The following is a 21,862-nucleotide window of genomic DNA, read 5'->3' as shown; positions in this document are numbered from 1 at the left end:
CAGTATTCTTGCATGGAAAATCCCATGGACAGAGGAGTGTGGTGGGCTACAGTCCATGGTGTCGAGAAGCGTCAGGCACGACTGAGCTACTTCAGTTTTACCCATGGCCCAAAATATCAACATAGCTAACAACCCAACTCAGACATTACTGACCCTGTCCTCTCTACCCTCTGCCTTTATGATCCTTGTTTATCATTTCCTGAAAGTCTTCATAAGTAAGTGAAATGACTCAAGTCAAAATCTTTATCTTGTGTTTAAAATAGAGAGTAGTTGATGCAGCTTGCCATTTTCTCTCCATATCCTCCTTCACTTAAAGCAGTGACTCTATGTTGGAATCACACAGAGCCCTTTAAAAGATTCTAATCACAAGATAACTTGACTTAAAGTTGCCACTCAAACAATAAGAATAATGTTTTGCCTTATGTTGGTAACTAACCATAGTGCTCAGTTTTTAAACATTCATACTTTAAGAGTTTATAATAAGCTAAAGTTTTGCTTAGAAATACAGTGCTCTATATTGTGTCATGGATATGGAAATGATCACATATAAGAATATATATGATCTTACATATGGATAAAGGTATTATGAGACGGGGTAAAGGGTGGAAAATATACCAATGGTAGTCAGAGTCCATAATTGAATAATCACTTACTCTGCCTTAATTGCCTCATCTCTAAAATCAGAAGGTTAAACCAGGTAGGTCTGAAAACCTCTGACCTCTTTCTCTGAAGATATGATCAGTATCACTTCATTTCTGAGGATACTGATTTCTCCACAGAGCTTGGTGGAAGGAGGTATTTAAACCCTCTGGAAATACTGTATTTAATCAGCATTACCCTATTAGTAAGACCATCTCTATATATTTGTAATTATCAGACTGTGGCAATACAAAACAATGTATTTTCTTTTCCTCTCCAGTAAGATAAAAAATTCCTTCTTTGGTTAGTAGTTGAATGGCTAAGCTACACTTATTAATTCAAATAAAGTGATTCTATAATTAATTACATAATAAAACATAAGTATGAATTATGAAGAAAGATCATTTTTCTAGGTTGAATTTTTTAAGGTTAATAAAGATAGGTAAAGGTTAGGTTAAATGCTTTCTTAAACTACAAACTTTGTCACTTTAAATGTGAGCATTTGTTTATATAAGTAATATGTATTCAATATAAATAATGTGGACTGTTAAGGAAAGCACAAAGAATAAATTAACTTACTGGTATTCCAGCCATTGAGAGAGAAGCTCTTTTCACGGTTGGGCTTCTTTGCTTTCCAAATATGAATTCCTTTTTAAAAAATAAAATTAGAAGCAAGCTACATATACAAGTTTTTAACTTACCTGTCTAAATTTTATAGTCTTTAGATATTATAGGAATAAGATTTTATTATTTTTATAATATGAAAATGCTGTAAGTAATAACCAATCCCTTAAACTTAAATATTTAAGATATAGACCACAGTTTTAAGGGGCTACAGAGTTGCTATTAAAACTAGTGATTTTTAGACCTATTGGGAATGAAGAAAACCAGGTTTCCTTGTGGGGATTTGAGATTCTTTTGGAGGGCTATTCAGTGAGCATCCTATCATCTTAGCTAACATAAAGGGGATGCCATTTAAAACTAGTTTAAAAGGATTCCAGTCTGTTGCAAGATCCCCACGTACCATAAAGTCTCACTGTTTGTGCCCCTCTTCTGTGGCTCACTTTGTCTCTGTACCTAGACAGCTAGGTAGTCTCACCTCTCTGTAGTTCTCCCAAGGTTGAGGCTCTGTCTGGAGCAGGACTTCCTAGCCTGGGCCCTCCCATAGTGCCCCAGCTTTGCCTCCTGACCCGGAATGTAATCATTGGTCTTTGAATCACCAAGACCTCGTGCCTCACAACTTGGAATGCATGCACCTTGACCCCAGAGCAGCAGGGCTTTCATCTCTGGGGCATGGCAGTATCACACTTCTCCTAAGAGGTCAGTACGATAGCCTATAACTTAGAGAAGGGACCACTGTTGACTTTTTCAAAATAAAGGTAGCACGTGCCTTTCTTCATGCTTGTAAACGTCTGGAGCAGTAAGGTGGTTATCCCTGACCTTTAGCATTTCCTGTACGTGTGTTGTCCAGGTTCAGATCTTAATGCGATCCTTTCTGTTCTGTGCGTGGACCAGTTTGAAGCTGTGGATACAGTGGCATCTTTTTCCATTCCTGACCTTTCACAGTTGACCATCCTGAAGACCTGCTGGTTTTTTCTTGACAGATTATAGAATTTTACTTTTTAGAGAATAATTCTTATTTCCTTTCTGTGAATTTATGCTAAGTCACTGATTTATATTTCTGTTTTGCTCTGTCTTTAAGTATAACTGATTTGCTCTGTTTTTAAGTCTGAAAATTCAGCAAGTTGGTGTTTTACCGTTCATTTCATATAATTAAAATACGTTCAATACGAACATCATGCTTTAGTTCTTAGCTCACCTATTTTGCATTTTTTTAACATCAGTCTAAAGGCATGTTACTTATGTTTATCGGTCATGCAGTTTCTGTCATATTGATGGAAGACAGCGATTACTACAGTTTACTTTTTATCTCTAGGTAGTCATGTACATAGTACAAAACATTATTTAATGAGGCTGAGACCAAAAATAGTAACTCTCGGGGTTTTCTCTTCTCTCCTGCTTTTCAGGGTGCTGGTTGCACAGCCCTGGTGGTAGCTGTGGTAGCAAGGAAGCTAGAACTTACCAAAGCAGAAAAGCACGTGCACAACTTCATGATGGACACTCAGCTGACAAAAAGAGTAAGTTACCACCCCTGTATCTCTAAAGGGAAGAGTCATGTTTTTTCTTTCTTTGTTTTAAATCATTTTATATTGGGATTTAGTTGATTTGCAATGTCATTATAGTTTCAGGTATATAGCAAAGTGATTTAGTTATACATGCTCTGGGGTCTCCTCCTGATGCCAGTCCCCTAGCCTGGGGAGCCCTACGTGGGTTCAGACCTTCACTCCTGTGGGAGAACAGAGGGAGAGAATCCTGTGCTGTAATTATTCTTCAATGTGAGGGTTGCCTACCTGTGGGGTATGGGACTGGACTGAATCACCAATGCGCCCCTCCTGCCATTTCGTTGTGGCTTCTTCCTTTGGAAGGAGCATGTCTTTTTTGGACTAGAACCTTCTAGTCCTTTTTTAATGATGGTAGTTCAGCAGTTAGTTGTGATTTTGGTGTTTTTGTGAGAGGAAGTAAGTGCAGATCCTTCTACTCTGCCGTCTTGTCCGGAGCTCTTGTTTGCTATCACTGTTGGACAATAATAGTTTTACTTTGACATCTGAAGCTGAAATGACATGGTTAAAGTGAAAGCATTCTTGAAGTCAGTTCCATTTTTTCACATGGAGACTAAACTTTTCCTAACTTTAGGTCAGTCAGGAAATAATTGGGAAACCTTGGTATTTACTCAAGTATAAAAATAGACCATATAAGTCTAATATTGTTGGGGTTCTGAATTAACTGCTATATTCCAGGGATCAGAGAGTTTTAAACTTTCATAATACTCTTCTTTCAGCAAATCAGATGAAAGTTGTGTCTCTTCCTGCTTGGCAAAAAAAAAAAAATTGTGTTCTCACTAATGTTGCCCTTGGGTCCCCTTTAAGGATCTAGATCTGAGAGCTAAGTGATCTTCCTTTAGTTTTAAAAACTAGGACTGATTTCCCCAAACTGACCAAGTTTCCTGATGTTAGTGCTTTCCTGTTGTAAGTTCTTATATACATTTGATAAATTCCTTATCGATGGTGTTGAATTATGGAGAAGGAAATGGCAGCCCACTCCAGTATTCTCGCCTGGGAAATCCCATGGACATAGGAGCCTGGTAGACTCCAGTCCGTGGGGTCACAAAAGAGTCAGACACAACTTAGAGACTAAACCACAACAATGTTGAATTCAGAGTCATATCGTTTGTAGAAAGCTTTTTCAGTAAGAAGTACTGTTCTACTTTCAAAATTCATATTCTGCATCATGCTTATTGGGCTTCCCTGATGGCTCAGACAGTAAAGAATCTGCCCGAAATGCAGGAGACCTGAGTTTGATCCCTGGGTTGGGAAGGTGCCCCGGAAGAGGGCATGGTAACCCACTCCAGCGTTCTTGCCAATCCCCACAGACAGTTGAGCCTGGCGGGCTACTGTCCATGGGGTCTCAAAGAGTCAGACACAACTGAGTGACTAAGTGCACACACACATCATGTTTATGGTGCTTTAATTCTATTATCTCACTACTATTTCTTAAAAGTGAAGCTACTTTGTAATATTTCTTGTGACCAGAGTCTTTAATAGGTCTGAAAAAGACACTCAAGCAGGCTTGCTGACAGATCTTTTTTTATAGGCTAAATGTCACTTACAAGAGCAAATGTTAAGATGGCATTAGAATCAAACATAAATTTCCAGTTTATGAGAGCCATTCCATTACTATACTCAATACAATATATGAAAATAATAACCTTTTTGTGGTCCTCTCTGCATTATTTTATATAGTTATCAATGAATGTCATTTGTCATAGTTTTCAGTGAATGGAATTGATTCCTTTCCATTTAATTATTTATGGAATTTTTAAGTGGGCCCATTTATAATTTTTAATGAAGAAGGACCTAAAAGCCACACATAGTTACTAACATGACAGATTCAAAAGACAAATTCAAGGGTGCTCCTTATTGCTAGAGAAAACTACAACCATTCCCTGAAACACTACACCAAAGTTTTCTAATGGGCAACAGGAGTAATAATGGTCACAACATTCTGAAATCTTAATATGAATCTAAAGAAAAAGCAATGTGAATGTTAAAAGATAGATTACTCTTGCAGGAAAAAAATGTAACCTTCCAGGTCTTCCACTGTGTATCTTAACTATTTCCATGAAAAAGTATTCCCCATGCACAAAGTTTGAGGAACAATTTTATACAGAAATCTTATCTCTGTGGGACTACATTCACCACACAAAATGCAATGTTTGAAAGTAGAACACCCAATTCACTGGGCACTAACATTCAGAGGACTGTCCTGTGTGGTTACAACCATTTACACGACACACTGCAATTCAAAAATAACCAGTGGCCCATGTAACCAGAATAGTCTAAGAATTTCAAAAAGAAAGCGTAATAGCGATAACTTATCAGTAAGCTTAGTGAGACAGGACTAGCTATTTACCAGGTATCTAGCAAGTCACCTTACAGAGACAGTTTGTTTACTGTGCTAAAGCTTTGGGAAATATATCACTATTACTGTACATTCAGGTCTGAACCAAGAGGAAATCTTGGCGTTTGGCCCTCTGGTTACTTAAGTTTTGGAAAGAAACTTGAAAACAAGCAATTCTGAGAGCCCAGACATAATTTTTCGAGTCGCTAGATGTACCATGAAGGATAATTATACATATTAATGTCCACAGTGGGTGTTTCCAGTCCTGTTAAGAATTCTCAATCAGATCCATAATAAGAACACTATTATGCAGTTATCTAATTGTGTCTCTTGCGGGTCTCTCAACAAGTGAACAGAAATTCGAGAGGATTTACTTTGGATAGCTTTTATATCATGCTTGGCTACATATCCTGGTGGGTTGAAATACAAATGCATGGAGCCCTTGCCCTGTTCCATTCACCCTGCCCCAGGTACCTGGTCTAAAGAAGAACCAGGCTGGTGAGAAAGGTTGGTGCCCTAAGCACATCCATCTCTGCTGCTGCAGGGGCAGAGAGCACACGTCCTGCTAAGTTGCACAGACTTAATGACCTTTGTTTCTCCATGGGCATCCTGGAGGTATCACCTATAGTATATGGAGCAACAGTTTACTGTAATTATCGGAATGAAAGTTAAGAAGCCTTCCTGCTTCTTAAAGCAGATTATGTTCCTTTCCCTTGAATTTTGGAAGACACTCATAAAAGCCCCTGAAGGAAGAAGCAAGAGGAAGAAAAAGAGAAAAAGACAGAAATATATAAGTTGAAAAAAAAAGTAGTAAAAATCAAAAGAAATCTATAAGCAAAGTAGCCTGTTATGTAATGCTCTCTGTATCTTGTAGGATTGAACAAAGCAGATATTCAGTTAAAAGTCAATCAGCTATAAGAGGTTTTGTGGTTTATAAAGTATTGTTTCACTTAAAAATATATTTTACCTTAGTACCTATGACTTTAATATGTTGCTGATTCATCAGTAATTATAAAGTAATATGTCATGTCCTTTATACCTGTGAAGTGGGTTGGAGTCATCTGGTGACTATTACTATTGGGTTGGCCAAAAAGTTCATTTGGGTTTTTCCATAACATCTTACAGAAAAACCTGAACTAACTTTTTGGGTACCCCAATACTTTTAGTAGCATAAATTTCTTTGTTGTTGTTCAGCCACTGAGTTGTGCCCAACTCTTTGCAACCCCATGGACTACAGCATGCCAGGCTTCCCTGTCCTTCACTGTCTCTGTCCATTGAGTCCATGATGCCATCCAACCATCTCATCCTCTGTCACCCCCTTCTCCTGCCATCAATCTTTCCCAGAATCAGGGTCTTTTCCAGTGAGTTGGCTCTTCGTATCAGGTGGCCAAAGTATTGGAGCTTCAGCATCAGTCCTTCCAATGAGTATTCAGGGTTGATTTCCTTTAGAATTGACTAGCTTGGTCTCCTTGCTGTCCAAGTGACTCTCAAGAGTCTTCTACAACACCATAAGTTTGAAAGCATCGATTGTTTGGCATTCAGCCTTCTTCATGGTCCAGCTCTCACATCCGTACATGACTACTGGGAAAACCGTAGCTTTGACTATACAGGCCTTTGTCAGCAAAGTGATGTCTCTGATTTTTAATATGCTGTCTAGGTTTGTCATAGCTTTCCTTCCAAGGAGCAGATGTTTTGTCAGAACTCTCAACTATAACTTGCCCCTCTAGTCATTCTTCTACCATCCCAAAAAAATGTTTTAAAATACATTAAGGATGAGCATTGGATCATTTTTGAAAATTTTATGGACTTAACCGATTTGACATTTGCTCTTTGTAGATGAGGAATCCAAACCAAAATCAGTTGCTATGTTCTGTTCCAAACACTCCTATGTTCAACTGCCATGTTTTTTCTCAATACTGCTTACCTAGTTTTCTCGCTGCCTCACCAGTCTGTGTTCTAGGTTCTTATTCTGTGTCTTGAGCTGATAAAACCAGGAAGGAAGGATATATCAGATCCCTTGCCAGTCTTCCAGGCAGTACAGCTGCTCAGAGAGCTGAGACCGCCAGTAAACAGCCCTTCTCCTTGCTAAGTGGGGAAGGGCCTGTCCCAACCCCAGGCAGTGCTGGTCAGTCACTTCCCTCTCCACTCTTTAAAAAAAAGGTCCTCCTACAAAGCTGAAGTCATCAAAACAGAAATATAGATCAATGGAACAGGATAGAAGGCCCAGAAATAAACCCACACCTCTGTGGTCAGTTAATCTATAACAAAGGAAGCAAGACTATACAATGGAAAATAGACAGTCTCTTCAGTAGTGGTGCCAGGAAACTGGACAGCTCCATGTGAAATAATGAAATGATAATATTCTTTAACAACATTTACAAACAGCTCATGTGTCTCTATATCAAAAACAAACAATCAAACCAAAAAAAAATGAGCAAAAGACCTAAATAGATATTTCTCCATGGAAGACATACAGATGGCCAAGATAAACATGAAAAGATGCTCGACATCACTAAGTATTAGAGAAATGCAAATGAAAACTACAATGAGGTGTCATCTCACACCAGTCAGAATGGCCATCATCAAAGAGTCTCCAAACAATAAATACTAGAGAGAGTGTGCAGAAAAGGAAGCCCTCCTAGCCTGTTGATGGGAATGTAAATTGGTATAACCAGTCTGGAAGTTCCTTTCAAAACTAAAAACAGAGCTACATACGATCCAACAATTCCACTCCTGGTTTTATATCGAGAGAAAACCATGATTCAAAAGGATACGTGCACCCAGTGTTCATTGTTTACAATAGCCAAGATGTGGAAGCAACCTCAATGTCCAGCAACAAACGAATGGTACATATATACAATGGGATATTACTCGCCATAAAAAGAATGAAATAATGCCATTTGCAGCACTCCATGGATGGACCTGGAGATTATCATACTAAGTGAAGTAAATCAGACAAATGTATGATATTGCTTATATGCAGAATCTTAAAAAAAAATGATACAAATGAACTTATTTACAAAACAGGAACACACAGAATGAACTTATGGTGATCAAGGAGAAAGAGTGGATGAGGAGGGATAGACTGGGAATTTAGGATTGTCATGTATACAGAGCTGTGTTTCAAATAAATACACCAACCAGGGCCTACTCTATAGCATGGGAAATTCTGTTCAATATTCTTTAACAAAATAAATGGGAAAATAATTTGAAAAATAATGGATACTTGTATGGGTACAACTGAATCACTTTGCTGTACACCTGTAACTAACACATTATTGCTAATCAACTATACTCCAAATAAAAATTAAAAGTCGGGTCCTCCAACCTGAGCAACTTACACTATATTCAATTTCTTACCTTTACAAAGGATGTCAGGGTCAGATGGAAGAGCCTTCTGAACAGACTCCTACCTCTGGGAGGAAGAGAAATGTGTTTGCATAAGAGTGAAGATCCAAGCATTAACAGGAGCACCTTTTCACTTCACTGTGGGGGGTGGTGACGTCACTTAGATACACTGCAGGTGTTCGCATCCCATGTTACAGGCATTTTTCTGTTGGTTGGAGAATGTTCCCTGTGCAGAGTCTAATGAATATCCAAAGGAAGTCACAACTAAAAACAGCCTTAAGATAGCAGCCATTTTCATAAAGTGGGTTCTAGCAATACAGTTTCACTCAAAAAGAAAGCATTTCAGCACTAAGAAAAAGGATTCACCATCAGCCACCAAGGCTGATACTTTCTCTGCTAAAGTGGAAAAATACATATGCCTACTTGGGCCATAGTTTTGGTAAATTATAATATTCTCTCATTGTAATTCTAAGTGCTGAAAAATACTGGCAGTAATTCTCTTTAACCTTCTCATGTTAGAGAAAACTCAAGTTCTACAATGTTAGCTAACCTCCTTGACCTGACTTGGTTGGTCCAAAGCCAAGGACTTAAAATCTGTTTCTGAAGCCCAGTTCATTGTTCTGTCTTTCCCCACGACACTGCCTTTAAAAAAAAAAAAAAAAAAAACTTTTTATTTCCTATTGCAGTATAGCCAATTAACAATGTTAAGATAATTTCAGGTGGACTGCAAACGGATTCAACCATCCATTGTATGTGTACCATGTACACGTATCCATTCTCCCACAAACTCCCCTCCAATTCAGGCTGTCCCATGACATTGAGCAGAGCCTTTGCTATAGAGTTGGCCCTTATTGGTTATCCGCTTTAAATATCTAGTGTGTACATGTCCATCCCAAGCTCCCTAACTATTCATTCCCCCGATCTTTTCCCCTGACAGCCATAAATGTGTTCTTTAAAGTTTCTGAGTCTGTTTTATAAATAAGTTCATTTGTATCCTGTGTTTTTAGTTCATGTATAAGGGATGCCATATGATGCTTCTGCTTCTCTGGCTGATTTATTTCACTCAGAATGACAATCTCTAGGCCCACCCATGGTGCTGCAAATGATATTATTTCATCTTTAAAAAGTTGTCTTCCTCCACCCACTCCTCCTTTAGCCTGCAGTTCTCCTGGTGAGACATCCTTTATCTACCATTCAAAAGAATTAAATGGATTGACCTCAGAATAAATAGCTTATAACTAGCACAATTGAAAGGTCTGGGTCATCAGTTCTTGTCTTATGAACAAGAAAGAGGACTTGCAGGGATTTTTAAAGATGAATCAAGAAAGCAAGTGATTGAAGTCTCACTAGGAAGTATTCACACTTTCCATCAGCTGCAATAGGCTTTGGCAGGGTCAGTGAAATCCTTTAGGTTTGTCCTGTCCATGTGAAACACCGTGTATTTAAATTACCAACAAAATCTTGACAACATAGACTGTCAGTTGATTAAAGTGTGCTAACAAGCATGCCATTTGCCGAGTCACGCTGGGAAGCTGGATGACTGGGTCTCCTTGTACATTCAGCAGTGGCAACATGCCCTTCCTGTAGAGCACAGCCAGAAATGCTGAACAAGCTGCAAAGGACAAGGGTAACCTTGGCCTTCTGGCATCTTGCCTTTCTCCAGGGAAATGAAGAACATGGAAAGAACAATTGCAGTACAAGGTGAAGAAAACAGTAGCTGCTTCTTTTTTTTTTTTTTCTTTAAGTGGTGAATGAAAGGTTCCTCAAGGAGGAGGTTAGCCCAAAAAAAAAACGATCAGCAGCCCCTCATATTTCAAGGTAAGTGTTCCCAGACAGATATAGGTACTTTTCAAAAGGCACAGATTCAAGAAAAGTTTTGAGTTACTAAGCAGAGCTAGAGATTACCATGATCATCAGGCTGAAGAGCAGACCCCCAACCAAGTTGCAAAGGATTCTGCTCTGGAACTTATCACCAGCTGTGTTTGTTTGTTTTCCTAACAGGTGAAAAATGCAGCTGCCAATGTACTCAGGGAAACATGGCTAATTTACAAAAATACAAAGCTAGTAAAAAAGATCGATCATGCAAAAGTCAGAAAACATCAACGGAAATTCTTGCAAGCTATTCATCAGTAAGTATCATTCTTCACTTTCATTCTGCATTGGTATCTCTGGTTTTTAATTCTTGCACCTACTTATTCTTCTTTCATGAGAGAGTGAAAAAGGGAACATTATCATGTTTGTTCCCAGAAGATATTATTTGGCATTTTAATAATTCCATAAATTTTCTTAGAATTTCATTTGTCAGTTCATTTTATGATGAAAAATCATTTATTTTTGGGAGAATAGCTACATAATATATTAATTAAAGTGTCTATTCAGGTTCTTTTTTTTAATTAGAAGGAATAATTTCAGTTAAAATCTTATTTTTACATTTATTTATTCATATAGTTTGCTCTAAGATGTTTAGTTTGTATCTAGTACAAAACCTTGAAAGAAATTTAACATTTTATGATCTACTTGGATTTTTTTTTAACATACTGCCAAATATCTTTATATGAAGGTAGTACATGCAATTGATTTAATATTTGAATTTTTAAATTAGTTTTTGATCAGGATTTGGGGGATTTTCTATATGCCACTTGTTCATTATTGATTTTAGAGTTCCTATAGGCCTTGCACTCTTCTGTCATTATTCAGACTTTATCCAAGCCACTGTTACTCAATTTGTTTAAGTCATTCATACCATTTTGTTGTTATACCATCGTAGGCTTTAAAGTACACATCTCTATCTAGTAAGTTTCCATGATAATTTGAAAGCACCAGGTCTTTCTCCCCCCAGGCTGGCAGCATCGTTACTGTAAGTACATTATGTGGGTGTCAGCTGTGATGTCATGCAGCCTTGCTCTTAATGCCATCTCCATATGGAGAAGGGCAGATGCATCACATTGGTGGGTCAGAAAACTGGTTTTTTTCATGCAGCCTACCAGGGTAATCATGGAAAGGTAGGTAAATACTAGGTATCCAGATTAGAAAGTGAGATGTATTTTCTCAGAGCTAATTAGCACAGAGACAGGAAGTTCTGAGGTTGAAGTTTTCATTTTACTTATTTAGATAATTCATATGTATATCACACTTACATTCTGTGGAAAATCACCAAGCATTCATCTTCTACCTTTTCACCTGCCCATCCACTGCCCTTTTGAAAGAGGTAACACCGAAAATGTGGAATGTGTCTATGCCTATAGACATACATGTATTTCTACAGAAACTGCTCCCTTCCCTAATGAAAATAGAATCCAAGAACCCGAGTTCTAAAATAGGAGGTTCTGCACATGCGGAGACCGTCTTAGCAATCCACGCGGGTCCTTTCCCTCACTGCCACCGGCACCAGGGTGGCGTGACTTCTGCTTCAGCTCTGTGACTTGACGGGACACACACAGCTATGCATTTTGCACATTACAAAAAGAAAGAATGTTAAGATATTACTCTTCCCAAGTCTGGGGAAGAGGAAAAGTGAAAGAGAGGAACATTGTATGAGAGCCAGCTCACAAGCAGGAACTTGCTTCCTAGAGTCATAGCCAGCTTTAAAGCTAGGTACTACACCTGGAACGCTTACCTGCACATTTTGATTTCTTGAGGCTTAGACCTAAGAGAGTGCTCCCCTGAGCGATGCTAAGCTTTCAGCTCCCCCTCAAGAGTCACCTGATAACCTTTCCTGGTAGAGTGAGTGATCATTCCTACATACCTTTCCAAACCATACAACACAATAACCTCAGCATTCATATAAGAGGTGCACATGGTGTACTGCAGAGATTTCTTTCTTTGTACTTGAATGTTGTGATACTAACCTATTTTGTTCGGATCTATTAAAAAGAAAACTTACCTTTGTGTTTGTGAGAAGATGTAGTGTCCTGGGATGAAAGGTGACATGGAATTGAGCCAGTGGGTCAGTGTCTGGGTTCAGCAATCACACATCCCATCTCCTCTGGGATTCTATTAGTGTCCCTTCCTGCTAGTGTACCGTGTCTCCAGTACATAATGAAATGTGACACTTGCCTTTGATGGCATTGATAAACTTTCATAGAACCGAAACAAATAAACGCTTTGACAATTTTCCTCATAATTCTGTAGCCATATATGAATGGTGGTTATTTATATATTTATAAAAGTTTGTCATAGACCTCTGAAGCTCAGAATACATTCACACTCAAAACGTTGGGGGACAACTTAGGGATATCCATTGTAAAATTTTTTTCAACTTTGCTGTAGGTTTGAAAATTTCTATAATAAAAAGGCAAAAAAATATTTGGGGAAACTAAGTATAAAAGCTGTTCCTAAGCAATTGGTGTATTGCAACAAGACGTACTGACCTGATGTGAAGGGTTTCATGGTATAGGTATCATGTGTCTTTCAGCATGCTGCCTTTGGGCAGAGGAAGCCACACGTGATTCTTCTGCCTCTTTCAGACATTTCTCATTGTTTCTTCTGTAGCTGTGTGTACTTCTAAAGCAGATGAGCTTCAAGCAACTCAAAGATAAATTGTTTTGTAAATTAGTCTTGGGACTATGGGGTTTCCTTTGAGATGGGAGGGTCCTTACAACTTTGTGAAAAGTAGACGGGCTGGGTGTGGTTAGATTATTCTAATTATGCATAATTACCTTTCATTTGAACTTAGTGAGTGAAGTCATAAAGGAAAGCACATAGGGCTCGATTCCTACGGGCATGGCCTTCACTGCCTTCCCTGCCCAGCCTTGTCCATCAGCAGTGGGGGAAATCGGACCTTGCCAGTTGAGGAAAAATGTACCCATTCATTTACTAGAGCTCTCCTGGCCTCTGCTCTCCTCTGATTTGTCCTGAGAGCTTTGCAGTAGCTCTATCCCCTCTACCAGCCTCCTCTGTCTCAGCTCTCCTTCTCTTACCCAAGCCTCATGGCCTCTCTCCTGGACGCAGGACTTTCTAGTCTCCGATGGATGCCTAACTCTGCAGGCCTGTGTCCTCTTTTTAGGACCCTGTCTGTCTTTGGGGATCGTCACTTAGTGCCATGAAGCATTCTGTTTCTGTAACTTTTAGCACTTTCTCTGGTATCAACTTTACAGCTTCTTATTCTTACGTCTCAGCTAGAGACTCATCAATTAACATGCACTTGTCTCAAAGCCAAGAAATTCAATAATTTCTATAACAGAGAGTGTTAGATTACCCACCTTTCAGAAAACCAGGCTTCCCAATAACCCTGACTTGGAAAAGATGTATCCCCTCCAAAAAAAAGTGTAATCCTATTGTTTAGAGTAGTATCCATTTAACTATATCCTATTCACACTAGGCAAAAACATCTCCTATTTTACTTGAATGTCACATTTCAAAGAGGCCAAGATAACTTGATCCAAGTTCTTCCTTCCGAACTCTAGTTCTGGAGGAAGCTTTGTGCTTTCAGGTGGGGGAGTACAGTAGCAATGCAGAAGGGTGATGACGTAATGGAATAGTGTTTCTCTCTGATCAATATGCCCAAATCCTGCAGAATCTTAACAGGACCTTCCAGCTAGCGAATCGAGCCCCCTGTGCACACTGAACACCACTCTGTGTTGTTTTGTTCCAGAATATTTTACAGTTTCTTTTCTTTTGTTTTGTCTTTTTATTTCAACAAAATGAAACATAGAGCGCGGAAGTAAGTTGTGTGAGCCGCTCCTTTCAGCATTTGCAGAATTTCCTGCCGGCTGCATGCATTCAAGCGGACCCTCTATTGTGAATTTTAGTAGTCTGATTGCTGCTGTGGAAATGTGTTCCAAAATCATGATATTTTCCTGTGATAAGTGAAGTTCACAAGGAAGAAATCAGCATATGTTTCTTATTCTTATTTTTGGGTGGGGGGAGAAGTAAAATACACATCTGCATGTTACCTTTTATTCTGGCAGCTGCAGCTTACATAGGCTTTTTGTACCAATTTTACTTTTCAGGCAGTCTAAGTGGCAACACGGCAAGATGATTTAAGTTCAAGGCTACTCTACATCAGCTTTCCAGATTAGCAGAAAATAAAATGGGCAAAATTCTACTGTCAGAGGCATAATAGAATTAGCCAAGAGAAGTATGTTGTGTGGAAGGGGAAGCACCCGCCTCAGCCAGGGGCCCAGCACCGGCCCTGCTAGCCGGCTTGCAGAGCTCAGAACTGTGCTGTCCTGACCTGATGCTGGAGACTTCCCATCTGGTGGTCCCAAACTTCGAGTCATTCATGTGCCGACTCAGCTATGACTTCCCTAAATTTGAAAAGAAAGCTTGATATAAATCCCTGTCATAAATGGATTTAAAAATATGTCACTCCCAGCAAGGAGAGAGAGGTAACGGTAAATTGGTTGACAACTAAGCCACTGGTATTGAACTCAAGCCACAAGCTGTTGCCTGCAGAGAGAGCTCTGAGCTGAGATTCTGCTCCCTCTTTAAAAAAAAAAAGAGGGGGAGGGGGAGAAGAGCAGGTGTTTGGAGATAAAAACAGGATAGGACTAGCCCAGGAGATTTTTCTTATAATAATTCAAGAACTGGAAGAGAATTAAAGGGAATAACTCTCTCTCCATCTGGTTTAGTGTTCTTTAATGTCTTGCTTGAGTATCACTTAGTCATGTAGAACACCTCCATTGGTATAAATCCAGCCCTTCAGAAAGAAAATCCCAATCTAACACTCTTCTTTTCAGACACAAAGAAACTAAATGTCAGGTTAGGGCCAAGGAGCATAAAGTCTGTGTCTGACACTGTTAATTTTCTCTAATAGATTTCTCTAGAATGACCCACACCTGTTTGAAGTTGGTTTGCTTGTGTTTGGGTTTTTTTGTTTTTTTGTTTTTTTTTTTTTACTCTTTTTAAAAGGCACACATCAAGAACTGCAACCCTTTTAAGTACTTAGAGAAACATTTCTCAACAACATATTAGATTTAAATGTGTTTGTAGATTTCTTTTAGACTAAAACATATTCCATTACTATAATAGCATAAAAAGGAGCCAGTTAAATTAGTTCCAAGTCTTCTAATAAAGAAACACATAATCACAATCACAAGATCTGACCTTAACCTGTTTGAGATTGCTAAAGATCGTGTCGGAAGCAGGTGTCACTTAAATGCTCACTGGCAGGAGGAGTTGTCTTTTCACTACAGACAGATTTGGTGGCATATTGAAGATCCATATTTCAGAACAAAATCACTGAGCATCGTGAACACGTGTTACAGAAATCTCCCTGGCAGTAAAATCTTGCCCTGTGAATTTTTGTATCCCTTCTAGCCAATTACCTTCCATTTAAATTGGGAAATAATCAAGAATATATGCTCCAGCATTAACACTATACTTTGTAAAATGACTTGTCACCAAAGTAATAAGGTTAGCATGGGTTTTCACGAAGTAACTCAGAGACCTGCTTCTCTTGGAGCATGGCTTTGAATTGTTGACTTAGAGAGCAATAGACTGCTTTTCTCTGGTTGGAAAATCTTAATTTCTTGCTAGGTAATGAGCACTGAATAAATATATGTTGAAATATTACTGTCACTAAGTTGCAGCATAGTAAGTACTCATTCAGAATTTAAAAAAAAAAAGGTTTTATGACTGTCAATCAGATATACTCAATGTTATTTAAAAGTTTCTAAAAGTAACTTTACAAGTAGAAGAGATACCATCTGTCAGACACTCTAATTGTCCTGTGACTTTTATCTACAATAAAAAAAATGAAGGGAAATTCTCCCAAGGAAATGGTCTGGCTTCCCTTCAAATTCAGTGGCAGTGTAAAAGTCAAGTGAAATAAATACAATCAATGAAGAAGAAGAGAATTGTGTGTTTTGAGTTATCTTGCTGCTGGTTGAATAAAAGTGTTCTTGTTGCTAATGAGAATCTCACTTATCACTGTGTTTCATCAGGTTCAAGTACCTAACCCAATCCATTTCAGACTAAACAGGGCTAACACCTGTATCTAGTCACGTAGACATAGGAAGGTGCTCATGCGCCAGCACTGATAAAATTCCTGTTGCTTTGCATATTTCTTCCTATGTCTATTTGTCACGATACTGGGGCTTTAAGGAATGTTTTGGCTTTTCTCATATGGTTAAATCCTTATGAGCCTTTCTCAATTCAACTTTGACTCCCTGGTAAATAGTTGTCCTAAGGACACCTTATCTCTCTCTCTCTCTCTCCCTTCCTTTTTGCGGTGTTGGGGAAGCATGCTTCTCATTGTACCAGATACATAACCAATTGGGACTTTACCCCCAAATATTCAAGGCATTATTCATGCAGTTATTTGCTCTTGTCAATTTTGTGCATGCTCTTTGGAAGGTTTATGATAGTTGCAGGAAAGAAAAAAAAAAAAAACTTTCTGACTTCAGATTCTGTCTTTTAGATTGAGAAGTGTAAAAATGGAGCAGAGGAAGCTGAATGACCAGGCGAACACCTTGGTGGACCTGGCGAAGGTGAGCTTGGGGTCTCGGCCCTGTATTCGCACCTGTTGGAGCTAACCCCCGCACAGAAAACAGTACCGCTTCAGGAGGCGGCCTCTCCAAAGACATTTAACCAGTCAGACTGGCAGACCGTACCGACATGACGGCCCAGCTTAGAAGAATCCTTCTAAGACTCTTGCTTAGTGTGCACTTTCCCTCTACACATGTTCAACCCCATTCTAAAAGCTTCGCTGCTTATAGGGACTTGAAGTTCAGTTAGAAATATAATTGAGCTATGAGACAATACCTTTAGGATGCTTATATGTAGCTTAGTCTCATCCCTATGAGAGCAGAGCCAGTTCTTGGGTTTTACTATGAGGTTCAAGGCTAAATGGGGCTTCCCTTCTGGCTCAGCTGGTAAAGAATCCACCTGCAGTGCGAGAGACCTGAGTTCAGTCCCTGGTTGGAATGATCCCCTGGAGAAGGGAAAGGCTACCCACTCCAGTATTCTGGCCCGGAGAATTCCACGGACTCTGTAGTCCATGGGGTTGCAAAGAGTTGGACATGACTGAGCGACTTTCACTTTCAAGGCTAAATAGAACTCATTAATCTTTTTTTTACCTATTTTAAACAACAGGTGTTCTGTCCTGCTCCCTTGATCTCTTTGTCTTCACACTACTTTTGTAAAGTACATTAATAGTCCCCAATTCTTTTATCACATTTAAATGTTTTATCTGCTTTATTTTGGCTGTTCCTCTCAAGTGAACTGTACTTCAAAATATGAATATTTTTCAACAATGACAACATTCCTTTCAATGTTCTAAATTTTAAAGGAGGCATTAGAACAGCATTTATGTATGTGTTGAGCCTGTTAACATAAATGCTTTGAAAGAGGCAGTTCTCAGTCAGACCTGTGTTCTGCTGTTTGTTTGCTGTAACAACTATATCCTTTACAAGGCCCCCATTATATTCTTCAAAAATTATACCTATTTGTCCTAGAGTCGTTAATTAAATTCATTTTAGTGTATATCAGTTCAGTTCAGTTCATTCTCTCAGTTGTGTCTGACTCTTTGCAACCCCATGGACTGCAGCACGCCAGGCCTCCCTGTCCATCAGTAATACTGTATAAGTATGTTGGAGTGGAATATTTGATATCTTATAAACAGAAGTGAAGTATTTGGTGACTTACCCCTAGGAGTAAGATTTACATCTATTCATGGCAAATAGATGGGAAACAGTGTCAGACTTTATTTTGGGGGGCTCCAAAATCACTGCAGATGGTTACTGAAGCCATGAAATTAAAAGACGCTTACTCCTTGACAGGAAAGTTATGACCAATCTAGACAGCATATTAAAAAGCAGAGACATTACTTTGCCAACAAGGGTCCATCCAGTCAAGGCTATGGTTTTTCCAGTAGTCATGTATGGATGTGAGAGTTGGACTATAAAGAAAGCTGAGCGCCAAAGAATTGATGCTTTTGAACTGTGGTGCTGGAGAGTCCCCTGGACTTCAAGGAGATCCAACCAGTCCATCCTAAAGGAGATCAGTCCTGGTTGTTCACTGGAAGGACTGATGTTGAAGCTGAAACTCCATTACTTTGGCCACCTCATGCAAAGAACTGACTCATTTGAAAAGTCAAAACCTGACTCCTAGCATCTTTCCTGATGCTGGGAAAGATTAAAGGCAGGAGGAGAAGGGGATGACAGAGGATGAGTTGGTTGGATGGCATCACCGACTCAGTGGGGTAAACTCCGGGAGTTGGTGATGGACAGGAAGGGAGGCCTGGTGTGCTGCAGTCCATGGGGTCACAAAGAGTCAGACACGATTGAGCGACTGAACTGAAGTGAACTCCTAGGAGATCATGTATCATTCATTTAAGCTGGGCAGCACATATATATGAGGCCTGAAGATGTGCTAAACAACTAATGTTTATACCCGTGGTTCTCACTGGGATGCATTGTGAACAAAGAAGGAGCAGGTTCTTATTATCACTCTTAGAACAAATGAGAAAAGAAATTGGGTATTTTTATGAAAAAATAAAAGATGTCATTTGAAAATATATATAATATATATAATATATATCATTTCACTATAATATATACTATTATACATAATAAATGTACTCTTGAAGTAAAATTATAGATCTGTAAGGCAAGATGCTGTGTCTTTCAGTTACTTCTTTAGTGCCATGCTTATTATTATTACAGGACTGTCCATGACATAAAGAGTTTAGTATTTGCTGAATGAATAGTCTCACATAGTACAGTAAACAAAGAGTTAATGAACTGTCTTCCTGGCCAAACCCAGGAAGGTTTGCTTGTGTTCTGAACAGTAACTTCCTTATTCAGTAAGTTCATTTATCATCACTAAGAGGTTGTTAAACAGGATAAGAACATATATTATAGAGGGAAATACGATAGGAGAGCAGGCTTAGCCATAAAGGTCTGAGGCTTGGGAAAGCCTGCAGTGGGCTAAGGTTAATGTCACCAGCCTTCCTTTCCTGATCAACCTCTTCCCTTTCTGGTTCTGAGCTGGTCAGCACTGAAGTCCTCCTTCCCTCTCTCCTGTCTCCCTATTTCCAGCACTATAACTGGGAGTCAGTTATGAACACCCTCTGATCAGGACAACCAGTTGCAAAATTCACTAGGACACCAAAAACATTTTCATATTTCAAACAACTTAGTTCTTATTAAGCCATAGCTAACAAGGTGGATTGGTAACTTTAGTATCTCCTCTAACATTTATTCTCTCGCTGCTGCTAAGTCACTTCAGTTGTGTCTGACTCTGTGCGACCCCATGGACAGCAGCCCACCAGGCTCCCCCATCCCTGGGATTCTCCAGGCAAGAACACTGGAGTGGGTTGCCATTTCCTTCTCCAATGCGTGAAAGTGAAAAGTGAAAGTGAAGTCACTCAGTCGTGTCCGACTCCTAGCGACCCCATGGACTGCAGCCTCCCAGGCTCCTCCGTCCATGGGATTTGCCAGGCAAGAGTACTGGAATGGGGTGCCATTGCCTTCTCCTATTCTCTTGCTAGTTATCTGTAAAAATTCTATTTGACCCAAAGGAGAGCCTATAATTTGGAACATAAGGCAGCAAAAAGGTATTTAGGCATTTTTTAATTGCTTTAAGTTACTAAATTACTTGATCAAATCAGTTTGTCCTAAACTTCATTCATATTCCAGTCAAAATGTCTGCTATATCCCAATACCATCTGCACTATTATGTATTGTCCTTTAAAATTGGCTTGTTTTTAACAATCAGCCTTGCCCTAATTAGTATTACATGTTACAAAATGTATTTGACATGCTAAACTTTTCTAACAGCTCTTAAAGTATATACATAAATATAAAATCAAAACATGTTTGTCTTTCCACACACCACTTAAAATCCTTGGACATACCACCAGCAATACCTGAGCACCATTTTCTGCAACTGGATCAAATTAATTCCTAAGATCTTACTCATCTAAGTCCTGGCATTGAACAGACACACCAAATTTGTTTGGCCAGGTCACATGTTCAGTTAGCTGACACCCCTGTTGCACTGCAAGTTGCCCAAAGGAGACCAGCCCTCAAGCTCTGATAGCTGGCTAGTCTGCTTCCGGGGCAAGTGTAATTAAACCTTCATTCTTTGTCTCTCTGTTCTTCTCAATCTTGTTTTCTAGACCCAGAACATCATGTATGACATGATTTCCGACTTAAATGAAAGAAGTGAAGACTTTGAGAAGAGGATCGTTACCCTGGAAACGAAGTTAGAGACTTTGATTGGCAGCATCCATGCCCTGCCTGGGCTCATAAGCCAAACCATCAGGCAGCAGCAGAGAGACTTCCTCGAGGCTCAGATGGAGAACTATGACAAGCATGTCCCCTACGATGCTGAGCGGTCCCGGTCCTCGTCCAGGAGGCGGCGGTCCTCCTCTACAGCGCCACCAACTTCATCAGAGAGTAGCTAGAAGAGAATCAGTTAACCACAAAATAAGACTTTTTGCCATCATATGGTCAATATTTTAGCTTTTATTGTAAAGCCCCTATGGTTCTAATCAGCGTTATCCGGGTTCTGATGTCAGAATCCTGGGAACCTGAACACTAAGTTTTAGGCCAAAATGAGTGAAAACTCTTTTTTTTTTTTTTTCTTTCAGATGCACAAGGAATGCACCTATTATTGCTATATAGATTGTTCCTCCTGTAATTTCACTAACTTTTTATTCATGCACTTCAAACAGACTTTACTACTACATTATATGATATATAATAAAAAAAAAGTTAATTTCTGCACACATTTGGTCACTCGACATTTCTAAAGGCTTACTTTTCACATTATTTTCAAGGTAAAATGATTGATTATCATCTAATGCACTTTGACCATTTTTATTTCCAAAAGTTTGGCCAGGCAGAAGTCTTTCAATTACTATATACCTCTTCACTAAGATTTTCTCTCAGTATGAAATATTATAGTCAAAACTGTTTGACCCAGCCAGCTTACCATTCTTTGAGTTCACATGTCATTTCTATTTATTTTGTTTCCAAATTATGTGGAAAGTGAGACTGTTACATCAAAACCTATAATATGAATTACGGTCACCGATGCTTTCAAGAATTATTTTATTCCTAGTTTACCAGCAAATTTGCTTGAAGAACGTATCAGGGTACAACACTGTCTATCAACTAATGGTGCGGAATTTTAGATGTACACTACTTATTTCATCTTTCCCCATGGATTTATTATGAGAGGCCCATGGTCCACTCTGTTTGCATTATATACATACGTGTTCGTATACATATGTGGTTGCATAGCTCCTAATAGCATAATCAACATAAATGAGCATAACTCTAGCAAATGGTCAGTCTGTACTCTTGGTCTGTGGTTACATGTTTGGTACTGGGAAGTCGGTGGCATCTGCTAAATTTCAAAAGTTTTAGCATGCTTGTTTCACAGCTGTTAAGATCAGTTTCTGTGA

The 21,862-nt window shown here is 39.1% G+C and overlaps 1 protein-coding gene and 1 long non-coding RNA gene across 2 annotated transcripts in view; one reads left to right on the top strand and one right to left on the bottom strand.

The window, feature by feature from the left end:
- LOC120860996 (small conductance calcium-activated potassium channel protein 2) overlaps window positions 1-21,179 on the top strand; it is a 169,919-nt gene extending 148,740 nt beyond the window's left edge. Inside the window, exons 6-9 of the mRNA XM_040236702.1 lie at window positions 2,667-2,777; window positions 10,507-10,634; window positions 16,868-16,937; window positions 20,570-21,179. Of these exons, the coding sequence (XP_040092636.1) occupies window positions 2,667-2,777; window positions 10,507-10,634; window positions 16,868-16,937; window positions 20,570-20,857 (597 nt within the window). The 3' untranslated portion in view covers window positions 20,858-21,179. The remainder of the gene's footprint in view (window positions 1-2,666; window positions 2,778-10,506; window positions 10,635-16,867; window positions 16,938-20,569) is intronic.
- Window positions 1,253-9,215, bottom strand: LOC120860997. Its single transcript, XR_005720473.1, has 2 exons — window positions 8,518-9,215; window positions 1,253-1,287 (listed from the first exon to the last, which is right to left on the bottom strand). It is a non-coding gene; the product is annotated as an uncharacterized LOC120860997 (long non-coding RNA).
- Window positions 21,180-21,862: the final 683 nt, after the last annotated feature.

This window comes from Oryx dammah, unplaced genomic scaffold (assembly GCF_014754425.2).
Source record: "Oryx dammah isolate SB20612 unplaced genomic scaffold, SCBI_Odam_1.1 HiC_scaffold_11210, whole genome shotgun sequence".
Classification (NCBI taxonomy): domain Eukaryota; kingdom Metazoa; phylum Chordata; class Mammalia; order Artiodactyla; family Bovidae; genus Oryx; species Oryx dammah.
This window is presented reverse-complemented; position numbering and strand designations above follow the sequence as displayed.